Below are 12,780 nucleotides of genomic sequence, written 5' to 3' on the forward strand. Positions count from 1 at the left end.
CCATCTACTGCATCTTGCCTATGCCGCACGGCCATCGCCCATCCATATATTTATATGTACAGTTGAAGTCGGAAGTTTACATATACCTTAGCCAAATACATTTAAACTCAGTTTTTCACAATTCCTGACATTTAATCCAAGTAAAAATTCCCTGTCTTAGGTCAGTTAGGATCACCACTTTATTTTAAGAATGTGAAATGTCAGAATAATAGTAGAGAGAATGATTTATTTCAGCTTTTATTTCATCACATTCCCAGTAGGTAAGAAGTTTACATACACTCAATTAGTATTTGGTAGCATTGTCTTTAAATTGTTTAACTTGGGTCAAATATTTTGGGTAGCCTTCCACAACCTTCCCACAATAAGTTGGGTGAATTTTGGCCCATTCCTCCTGACAGAGCTGGTGTAACTGAGTCAGGTTTGTCGGCCTCCTTGCTCTTACACACACTTTTTTAGTTCTGCCCACAAATTATCTATAAGATTATAGGATTGAGGTCAGGGCTTTGTGATGGCCACTCCAATACATTTTACATTTACATTTAAGTCATTTAGCAGACGCTCTTATCCAGAGCGACTTACAAATTGGTGCATTCACCTTATGATATCCAGTGGAACAACCACTTTACAATAGTGCATCTAACTCTTTTAAGGGGGGGGGGGGGGTTAGAAGGATTACTTTATCCTATCCTAGGTATTCCTTAAAGAGGTGGGGTTTCAGGTGTCTCCGGAAGGTGGTGATTGACTCCGCTGACCTGGCGTCGTGAGGGAGTTTGTTCCACCATTGGGGTGCCAGAGCAGCGAACAGTTTTGACTGGGCTGAGCGGGAACTGTACTTCCTCAGAGGTAGGGAGGCGAGCAGGCCAGAGGTGGATGAACGCAGTGCCCTTGTTTGGGTGTAGGGCCTGATCAGAGTGAGTGAGTTGTAGGGGTTTAATGGCACAGGCAGGGAGCCCAGCCAACAGCGAGTTGCAGTAATCCAGACGGGAGATGACAAGTGCCTGGATTAGGACCTGCGCCGCTTCCTGCGTGAGGCAGGGTCGTACTCTACGAATGTTGTAGAGCATGAACCTACAGGAACGGGTCAATACCTTGACTTTGTTGTCCTTAAGCCATTTTGCTACAACTTTGGAAGTATGCTTGCGGTCATTGTCCATTTGGAAGACCCATTTGCGACCAAGCTTTAACTTCCTGACTGATGTCTTGAGATTGTGCTTCAATATATCCACATAACTTTCCTGCCTCATGATGCCATCTATTATGTGAAGTGCACCAGTCCCTCCTGCAGCAAAGCATCCCCACAACATGATGCTGCCACCCCTGTGCTTCACGGTTGGGATGGTGTTCTTCGGCTTGCAAGCCTCCCCCGTTTTTTCTCCAAACCTAACGATGGTTATTATGGCCAAACAGTTCTACCAAACCAGAGGACATTTTTCAGAAAAGTACGATCTTTGTCCCCATGTGCAGTTGCAAACCGTAGTCTGGCATTTTTATGGTGGTTTTGGAGCAGTGGTTTCTTCCTTGCTGAGCGGCCTTTCAGGTTATGTCAATATAGGACTAGTTTTACTGTGGATATAGATACTTTTGTACCTGTTTCCTCCAGCATCTTCACAAGGTCCTTTGCTGTGGTTCTGGGATTGATTAGCACTTTTCGCACTAAAGTACGTTCATCTCTAGGAGACAGAACGCATCTCCTTCCTGAGCGGTATGACAGCTGTTCCCATGGTGTATATACTTGCGTACTATTATTTATACAGATGAATGTGGTACCTTCAGGCGTTTGGAAATTGCTCCCAAGGATGAACCAGAGTTGTGGAGGTCTACAACTTTTTTTCTGAAGTCTTGGCTGATTTCTTTTGATTTTCCCATGATGTCAAGCAAAGAGGCACTGAGTTTGAAGGTAGGCCTTGAAATACATCCACAGGTACACCTCCAATTGACTCAAATGATATCAAATAGCCTATCAGAAGCTTCTAAAGCCATGACATAATTTTATGGAATTTTCCAAGCTGTTTAACGGCACAGTCAACTTAGTGTATGTAAACTTCTGACCCACTGGAATTGTGATACAGTGAATTATAAGTGAATTATAAGTGAAATAATCTGTCTTCAAACAATTGTTGGAAACATTACTTGTGTCATGCACAAAGTAGATGCCTAACCGACTTGCCAAAACTATAGTTTGTTAACAAGAAATTTGTGGAGTGGTTGAAAAACTAGTTTCAATGATTCCAACCTAAGTGTATGTAAACTTCTGACTTCAATTGTACATATTCTTATTCATTCCTTTACATTTGTGTGTATAAGGTAGTTGTTGTGAAATTGTTAGATTACTTGTTAGATATTACTGCACGGTCAGAACTAGAAGCACAAGCATTTCGCTACACTCGCATTAACATCTGCTAACCATATGTATATTTGATTTGATTTGAATGATGGCGGATGAATGGCACGACAATGAGCCTCAGGATCTTGTCACGGTATCGCTGTGCATTCAAATTGCCATAGATAAAATGCAATTGTGTTTGTTGTCCGTAGCTTATGCCTGCCCATACAATAACCCCACCGCCACCATGGGGCACTCTGTTCACAATGTTGACATCAGCAAAACACTCTCCGGCGCAACGCCGTCTGGCCGTTAATTTTGAAACCGGGATTCATTTATGAAGAGCACACTTCTCCAGCGTGCCAGTGAGCACGCAGATGAGCTTCCCTGAAACAGTTTCTGACAGTTTGGGCAGAAATTCTTCGGTTGTGCAAACCCACAGTTTCATCAGCTGTCCGTGTGTCCGTTCTCAGATGATTCCGCAGGTGAAAAAGCTGGATGTGGAGGTCCTGGACTGGCGTGGATACACATTGTCTGCGGTTGTGAGGCCGGGTGGACGTACTGGAGGCGGCTTATGGTATAGAAATTAACATTCAATTATCTGGCAACAGCTCTGGTCAGCATGCCAATTGCACGCAACCCTCAAAACTTGCGACATCTGTGGCATTGTGTTTTGCGACAAAACTGTACATTTTAGAGTGGCTTTTTATTGTCCCCAGCACAAGGTGCACATGTGTAATGATCATGCTGTTTAATCAGCTTCTTGATATGTCAAATGTGTCAGGTGGATTGATTATCTTGGCAAAGGAGAAATGCTCACTAACAGGGATGTAAACAAATGTGACCGACCGGCTCGATTCGGTCTTATGTAGCAACATTTTTAAATTTTTTTACACTGGATAAAAGTATAGACTTTGAGCTAGAAAATGGTATATCATATACACTACAGTTGAGGAACTTGTAACCTTACTTGAAAAAATGGCCATTGAATGTTTTGGTAAACCTACTGGAGAGCTCTTCTTTGTCTCCACCCATTCAGCATCATTCACACCCTCTTAAGCCTTAGCCCCACCCATCTCTTTAAGGACTCACATGTGAGGCCATGTACTAAACAACCAAAGATTTCAAGACTAAAGGCTGGTTTATACTATGTCTAATCGACAGTTGTCGCAGTGACATCCTAAACATTCTATTGTCATCCGACATCAAACTTGTTGTTGTCGTTATGAAAAAGTATAAACACAAAAACTACAGGCTGCATGACATCAGCTTTCTGGTGGTCCAAAATAGCATACACCAATAAACCCACCCGTTTAAAAATGAAAAGCAACTTTATAAACAATGTTTTCGTTCGCCTTTAGCTTATTAGCCATCTAATGTTAAGTTAGCTAGTTAGCCAGTTCAAATAATGACCATATACTTTAACTGACAATGTCAGGGGCACAACTTTCACTGGAGGGGACATGTCCCCCCCACATTCTGAAATTGCATTTTTGTTCCCACCAGTTTTATAATTGGAATGTGATACAAAACGAGGCAATGGTGTGCTTTAGGACCATGCAAACACCTCCGAGCGGCTGGGTAGGCTGTTTGGAGTGTTTATCCGACCGAATAAAACATTTCAATAGTTATAATAATTATGTCCCCCCACTTCTAAAACCAAAGTTGCGCCCCTGCCTACAAATACTGACCAGCTCATGTTACAGACAGAAAGAAGCGAGCTACATGGCAGACCAATCCGAACATGTCCAGCCCAGCCATTACCTCAGCCAATCATGGCTAGTGGGAAGGTTCCTGTCTTATTCCGTGGCTAAACCAACTAGGCTCGTAATTTAAATATTTTATTTGTATTTACAGATGGCATACAAGTTTGTTATTAAGGCACATGAAAGTTTACATGTTCCAGAAGGAATTTCTGCCCAAAATCCCCGCAATAATAATAATAAAAAAAGTTTGGCTGTCCTGTGAGGTAGTGACGCGCGACATACGCCTAGTTTCCTGAAACTAGTCACAAATTTGTGCACAAAATTTGAGAGAAATAAGCGTTTTGTGCATATGAAAAAATTCTGGGATCTTATTTCAATTTATGAAACAATTTATGAAACATAGGGCCAACACATTTGCGTTTATATTTTTGTTCAGTATAAAAATGTGCCCCTTCACAGTCCCCATCATGCCGTAAGGTGTTCTTTTATCCATTTCTTTATCTGTTTCTTTTGCTAGCTTGAGTTGCCTGGGGTGGCAGAGAGTTCCATGTAGTCATGGGCATGGCTCTATTTAATACTGTGCGTTTCCCAGCCTCTGTTCTGGACCTGGGGACTGTGAAGAGACCTCTTTTTGCATGTCTTGTGCGGAACTGATGAGTGTCCGAACTGTGTGCCAACTGCTTGAACAGGCAGTTTGCTACCTTTAACCCATCAACACCACGCACAAAGACCAATAGTGTCAGGATAGTGAGCCAGGAGAGATTGACATGCATATCACTAACATTCAACCTCCGTGTACATCTAAGTGCAATACGTGCTGCTCTGTTCTGGACCAACTGCAATTTTCCTGTTCTTCTTTGCCGCACATGACCACACAACTGGGCAGTAGTCCAAGTGCAACAAAACTATGGCCTGTAGGACTTGCTTGGTTGATTTAAATGGCAAGAAAGCAGAGCAATGCATTATCATGGAGAGACCTATTCCCATTTTAGCACAACCATTGAGTCTATATGTTTTGACCATGACAGCTTGCTATCTAGGGTTACACCCAGCAGTTTAGTCTCCTCAACTAACTCAATCACCACATTATTCAGTAATAGATCAAGATGAGGTTTAGGGTTGAATGAGTTTTTGTCCCAAATATGACATTTTTAGTTTTTGACATTATTTAGTGCCAGCCTATTGCTAGTTACCCATTCTAAAATTGACTGGATCTCTATGTTAAGGGTGTCAGTTATTTATTTTACTGTCGTAGCTGACGTGTATACAGTTGAGTCGTCAGCATACATAGACACACAGGCTTTATTCAAGGTCAGTGGATGGTCATTAGTAAAAACAGAAAACAATAATGGCTCAAGCCGGCTGCCCTGCGGTACACCACACTCAACTGAATTTGCATGAGAGAGGCCTCCATGAAAGAAAACCCTCTGTGTTCTATTAGATAAAACTCTCAATCCATGATAAGGCAGAGGGTGTAAATCCATAACGTAAATCCATAACCCCTATATTTTTTCTGCAATAAGTTATGATCAATTATATCAAAAGCTGCATTAAAATCTAACAAACCAGCTCCCACAACCTTCTTATTATCAATTTCTTTCAGCCAATCATCAGTCATTTGTGTCAGTGATGAGCATGTGGAGTGCCCTTCCCTATAAGCATGCTGAAAGTCAGTTAATTTGTTTTCTGTAAAATAACATTGTATTTGGTCAAACTTTTTCCAAAAGTTGTCTAAGCATCGGTAACAGGCTGATTGATCAGCTGTTTGAACCATTAAAAAGGGTGCTTTGCTATTTTTGGGCAGCGGAATGACCTTTAGGCCTGAGAGCACACACTGTCTTCTAGGCTTAAATTGAAGATGTGACAACCAGGAGTCGCAATGTATTCCGCTACCAACTTCAGCGATTTACCATGCAGATCGTCGGTACCAGGTAGATTGTTCTTATTTATAGATAGCAACAACTTTTTTACCTCTTCCACACCAATTTTGCCTCATCACAAGATGTATTCTATGCTCCAATCACAAGCAGGCAATGACACACACACCCTTTGATATGGGCCCCAACAACACAAAAGGCTATTTAAACTCAGCTAAATCGGGTTATAGTAGATTTACTACTAGATTTACTACTAGATTTACTGTTTGCAAAATTATTCATCCTCCTTGGCGTTTTTCCTATTTTGTTGCATTACAACCTGTAATTTAAATTGATTTTTATGTGGATTTCATGTATTGGACATACACAAAATAGTCCAAATTGGTGAAGTGAAATGAAAAAAAAAACTTGTTTTAAAAAAATGTAAAAAACAGAAAAGTGGTGCATGCATATGTATTCACCCCCTTTGCTATGAAGCCAATAAGATCTGGTGCAACCAATTACCTTCAGAAGTCACATAATTAGTTAAATAAAGTCCATCTGTGTGCAATCTAAGTGTCACATGATCTGTAACATGATCTCAGTATATATACACACACCTGTTCTGAAAGGCCCCAGAGTCTGCAACACCACTAATCAAGAGGCACCACCAAGCAAGCGGCACCATGAAGACCAAGGAGCTATCCAAACAGGTCAGGGACAAAGTTGTGGAAAAGTACAGATCAGGGTTGGGTTATAAAAAAATATCTGAAACTTTGAACATCCCACGGAGCACCATTAAATCCATTATAAAAAAATTGAAAGAATATGGCACCACAACAAACCTGCCAAGAGAGGGCCGGGCAAGGAAGGCATTAATCAAATCAAATCAAATCAAATTTTATTAGTCACATACACATGGTTAGCAGATGTTAATGCGAGTGTAGCGAAATGCTTGTGCTTCTAGTTCCGACAATGCAGTAATAACCAACAAGTAATCTAACCTACAATTCCACAACTACTACCTTATACACACACAAGTGTAAAGGGATAAAGAATATGTACATAAAGATATATGAATGAGTGGTGGTACAGAACGGCATAGGCAAGATGCAGTAGATGGTATAGAGTACGGTATATACATATGAGATGAGTACTGTAGGGTATGTAAACATAAAGTGGCATAGTTTAAAGTGGCTAGTGGTACATGTATTAAATAAAGATGGCAAGATGCAGTAGATGATATAGAGTACAGTATATACATATGAGATGGGTAATGTAGGGTATGTAAACATTATATTAAGTGGCATTGTTTAAAGTGGCTAGTGGTACATTTTTACATAATTTCCATCAATTCCCATTTTTAAAGTGGCTGGAGTTGAGTCAGTATGTTGGCAGCGGCCGCTAAATGTTAGTGGTGGCTGTTTAACAGTCTGATGGCCTTGAGATAGAAGCTGTTTTTCAGTCTCTCGGTCCCTGCTTTGATGCACCTGTACTGACCTCGCCTTCTGGATGATAGCGGGGTGAACAGGCAGTGGCTTGGGTGGTTGTTGTCCTTGATGATCTTTATGGCCTTCCTGTGACATCGGGTGGTGTAGGTGTCCTGGAGGGCAGGTAGTTTGCCCCCGGTGATGCGTTCTGCAGACCTCACTACCCTCTGGAGAGCCTTACGGTTGTGGGCGGAGCAGTTGCCGTACCAGGCGGTGATACAGCCCGACAGGATGCTCTCGATTGTGCATCTGTAGAAGTTTGTGAGTGCTTTTGGTGACAAGCCGAATTTCTTCAGCCTCCTGAGGTTGAAGAGGCGCTGCTGCGCCTTCTTCACGACGCTGTCTGTGTGGGTGGACCAATTCAGTTTGTCCGTGATGTGTACACCGAGGAACTTAAAACTTTCCACCTTCTCCACTACTGACCCGTCGATGTGGATAGGGGGGTGCTCCCTCTGCTGTTTCCTGAAGTCCACAATCATCTCCTTTGTTTTGTTGACGTTGAGTGTGAGGTTATTTTCCTGACACCACACTCCGAGGGCCCTCACCTCCTCCCTGTAGGCCGTCTCGTCGTTGTTGGTAATCAAGCCTACCACTGTAGTGTCATCCGCAAACTTGATGATTGAGTTGGAGGCGTGCATGGCCACGCAGTCGTGGGTGAACAGGGAGTACAGGAGAGGGCTCAGAACGCACCCTTGTGGGGCCCCAGTGTTGAGGATCAGCGGGGTGGAGATGTTGTTACCTACCCTCACCACCTGGGGGCGGCCCGTCAGGAAGTCCAGGACCCAGTTGCACAGGGCGGGGTCGAGACCCAGGGTCTCGAGCTTGATGACGAGTTTGGAGGGTACTATGGTGTTAAATGCTGAGCTGTAATCGATGAACAGCATTCTCACATGGGTATTCCTCTTGTCCAGATGGGTTAGGGCAGTGTGCAGTGTGGTTGCGATTGCGTCGTCTGTGGACCTATTGGGTCGGTAAGCAAATTGGAGTGGGTCTAGGGTGTCCGGTAGGGTGGAGGTGATATGGTCCTTGACTAGTCTCTCAAAGCACTTCATGATGACGGAAGTGAGTGCTACGGGGCGGTAGTCGTTTAGCTCAGTTACCTTAGCTTTCTTGGGAATCAGAGAGGCAACAAAGAGACCAAAGATAACCCTGAAGGGGCTGCAAAGCTCCACAGGGAGATTGGAATATCTGTTTATAGGACCACTTTAAGCTGTATACTCCACAGAGCTGGGCTTTACGGAAGAGTGGCCAGAAAAACAGCCATTGCTTAAAGAAAAAAAATAAGCAAACACGTTTGGTGTTCGCCAAAAGGGATTTGGGAGACTCCCGAAACATATGGAAGAAGGTACTCTGGTCAGACGAGACTAAAGTTGAGCTTTTTTGGCCATCAAGGAAAACGCTATGTCTGGCGCAAACCCAACACCATCCCCACAGTGAAGCATGGTGCTGGCAGCAACATGCTGTGAGGATGTTTTACCATCGGCAGGGACTGGGAAACTGGTCAGAATTGAAGGAACGATGGATGGCGCTAAATACAGGGAAATTCTTGAGGGAAACATGTTTCAGTATTCCAGAGATTTGAGACTGAGACGGAGGTTCACCTTCCAGCAGGACAATGACCCTAACCATGCTGCTAAAGAAACACTTGAGTGGTTTAAGGGGAAACATTTAAATGTCTTCGAATGACCTAGTCAAAGCCCAGACTTTAATCCAACTGTGAATCTGTGGTATAACTTAAAGATTGCTGTACACCAGCGGAACCCATCCAACTTGAAGGAACTGGAGCAGTTTTGCCTTGAAGAATGGGCAAAAACCCCAATGGCTAGATGTGCCAAGCTTATAGAGACATACCCCAAGAGACTTGCAGCTGTAATTGCTGCAAAAGGTTGCTCTACAAAGTATTGACTTTGGGGGTGAATAGTTATGCACGCTCAAGTTCAGTTTTTTTGTATTTTTTCTTGTTTGTTTCACAATAAAATATATTTTGCATCTTCAAAGTGGTAGGCACAAATCAAATGATACAAACCCCCAAAATAACATTTTAATTCCAGGTTGTAAGGCAACAAAATAGGAAAAATGCCAAGGGTGGTGAATAGTTTCGCAAGCCACTATATTACAGGGTAATTGGGGATGTAACGATTCACCGATACGCATCGTTCCCCAATTCGAATGTTTAAGATAAAGTCCATCGGTCCGCGGACCCCAAACCGATCCAAATGTAGCATGCATCGGACATAAAATCGATTCAAATTGGAGGTTAACTCAAATGTTTTTCTCATATTACATTCCCGTTTGTGGCCCGCCTGTTAGCTTGCACGATTCTTGCTATTCTCCTGCGATCTCTCATCAACAAGTTTTTTTTCGCCCACTAGACTGCTGCTGACTGGATGTTTTTTGTTTGTCGCTCCATTCTCGGTAAACCCGACACACTGTCATGCGTGAAAAGCCCAGGCCGGCCATTTCTGTGATACTGGAACCGGCGCGCCTGGCACCGACGATCCTACCACGCTCAGTCTCTTAGGTCACTCAATTTGCCCATTCTAACGTTCGCAATCAAACAGTAACTCAATGCCTCTATGCATGTCTGCCTGCTTTATATAGCAAGGCACAGCCACGTGACTCATTATCTGTACGAGCTAACCACTTTCGTGAACGGAGTGTTGTATCTAATAAACTGGCCTCTGAGTGTATATTCATGTCATAGCTAATTTGTCAACGATTAATATTGATACATTACTAGCTGAAACACTTAAATCCCCCAAAATAAGTGAATTAGTGGGTGATGGGGATTTCAGAACCAAACAGGCTACATTGTCCCCCATAATCTGATAGTGTTAGTGGGGTGGTAGATGCCTAATCTCCCTTATGGCTCAGCTCAGGTGCCTACATATTACATATACCGTAGACATACAGTACATAATTTACACACACACACACACACACACACACACACACACACACACACACACACACACACACACACACACACACACACACACACACACACAGGTCCAGCTCAGAGGCCCAGCTCATGAGGTCAATCAGCCGCAGATTTTAAATTAGAATGGGAAATTAATGTGTTTATGCAACAAATGTTAGTGCATCCTATCAAACTGAAAATGCATCGATTCGTTCTCTAAAACGTATCATTCCTGTATCGTATTGGAGCCCATGCATCTAGATACCTATTGAATCGTCTTGAAAGGAAAATATGCACATCCCTACGGGTAACATTAAGATCAGCATTCGTCTAAGATTATTTTAGTGCTAAACATGACCTTTATGTTTTTGTAATAATCACCAACCAGCAGTAGAGTTCCAATAATCTTCCTTATCAATAGGCATGTCCTTAGCCTCACCATGCTTGTTGTGAAAGAATGACTGTGAGGACAAGTGGGACGTCCTCCAGGCCTTTTGCCTGGGGCTGGATGAGGACGACACACCCTGTTGACTCAGACGTGGTAACACACCGCTCACTAGCTCGTCCAGCTGCCGCACGCCCAGGTCAGACAGGCCCAGGTCCCTCAGGCTCCACGTGGGCTACACATACGAGCACAAACACAGACACTTTAAATGCTTTATTTGAATCCACAAATCATATTACACATCAAAACGATTCAAACATTTCAAAGGTTACAGATACATGGACACTTGTGGATACAGAAAGCACCTTCACCATATAAACTAAGCTGCCCATGACCGCTGACACAGAGCAGTTTTTGCAAGCTGCTTTGCCTTGGTTCTTGGCAGGCCTATAATCTGTAGGTCACGTGTGTGTTTACCTCATTACTATGCAAGTCCTGTTCTGAGGCATGCTGTTTGTGCGGAGGTTTAGCAATGGCATTGCTGCTGCTTCCCACTGAGCTCTTCAGGGAGTGGAGGGCGTTGATCAGGTGACTCAGGGGGACAGTGACCTGCCAGGAAACACAGAACAGGATGACATCAGTTCAAAGACACTAATTCCCGTTTAGTATAAAACTACAAAATGGGCAAGACCAATTTAAACCTTTGTCCACACAACACAAACACTGTCATGAACAAAGTGAGTCTGTTCCAAAAGTATTGTATCTTACTACATAAAAAGGAAAGGAAGTAAAGAAACAAGGAAGGATGGAAGTAAAAAAGGATGGAGAAGGAAGGATATATAGCTTACATATAGGTTGAATAAGCAGAAAGCATTTATGAGTGAAGATACATTCTGGGTGTTTTTTTATTATTATGGAGTAAAATTATATAAATGAACAATGGCCAGTATATGCTATACTATAGTAAATACTATGAGCAGAACAAATTATGCCAACCGCCATCATAGCCCACAGAAGAAAAATAAGAACAAAGTAGAATTTTGCAAAAGCAGAACCCTTAGTCAAATGAACCTTGGTTGACCGGAAGCGGTTGCACATTTAAAATACAGCGGCAAAGATTTGATTAACTTACTGGCAGCAACATTAAGACTTTCGGTTTTGCCTTCAAAATAAAAGTCTGCGTTAAAACGCTATGTGTATGATACGAAATAGATTATGTTTGCCGCTTTGCATGGTGCATAATGTTCAAATTGTTACAAAATGATAACTACTAAAGAGAATGACTACTTTATAGAAGATAAATAATATTATAAAAAGGTGGAGCACAATGAGAAATGGCTGTTTTTAATATGTCATTGTATGTTATGTATATGGCTGGTGCTATGCTTAAATGTGTGTCTTGGTTCTTACAGATCCTATTACGGCTTTAATTCATTTCCAGTTTGTTTGAGTTGTATTCCTGGATGATAATATGGCCTAGTCACTAGTGTCTTAAAGCCTCATGCGTTTTATCCTAGCTCTGTGAAACCATAACTCTATGTGCTGTGCCCAGCAGTTGTCTTACCATCTTTTGCTAATAAATACAAATAACTTGGTCATTCAGAGTTTGTGACTATTTACCCATGCAACAGGACATAGCCGCCAATGCAGTTCACTGTCTAAGGAATACATATTGGTTATATGTATATACAAAAGGTTTACTACACCTCTCAGCAAAAGTGGAAGACTCAATAGGGTCTCCACCAACCAAATATGTTTAGGGGATTGTGTCGTATGGACTGTTGCTGGATTTTTACTCCCCCGCCTCCATAGTCCCCAATGCAATACACTGTATTGGACTCTACTACCGGTCTCAACTAAAGTGGGGTGAGTTTGAACAAAAAGCGAAGTCATAGGAAGTGTCGCTGGTCTTTTACTGTGGTCAAACAGCTTAAAATGGGGTGACTGGTCCCTATGCGGTTCAAATATAGCAGTGTGTCATAGGACGAATATATTGTCATACCATAATACTTTAGTATTTAAAAGACATATCTTAGAATCTTCCATCTGTTGGACACTTTGGAAAAAATACAACACACAATATGTTTATTCAAAAAGTCA

At 42.3% G+C, this 12,780-nt stretch overlaps 1 protein-coding gene across 4 annotated transcripts in view; it reads right to left on the minus strand.

The window, feature by feature from the left end:
• LOC139551134 (ATP-dependent zinc metalloprotease YME1L1-like) overlaps positions 1-12,780 on the minus strand; it is a 54,972-nt gene that overhangs the window by 23,998 nt on the left and 18,194 nt on the right. For 2 of the 4 annotated variants that reach the window (XM_071362546.1, XM_071362545.1), the window contains exons 2-3: positions 11,158-11,289; positions 10,681-10,915 (exon numbers count right to left, since the gene is read on the minus strand). In XM_071362546.1, coding sequence (XP_071218647.1) covers positions 10,681-10,915; positions 11,158-11,289 — 367 coding nt within the window. The remainder of the gene's footprint in view (positions 1-10,680; positions 10,916-11,157; positions 11,290-12,780) is intronic. The other 2 variants (XM_071362548.1, XM_071362547.1) reach the window with 1 other exon arrangement.

This window comes from Salvelinus alpinus, chromosome 23 (assembly GCF_045679555.1).
Source record: "Salvelinus alpinus chromosome 23, SLU_Salpinus.1, whole genome shotgun sequence".
Taxonomy (NCBI): domain Eukaryota; kingdom Metazoa; phylum Chordata; class Actinopteri; order Salmoniformes; family Salmonidae; genus Salvelinus; species Salvelinus alpinus.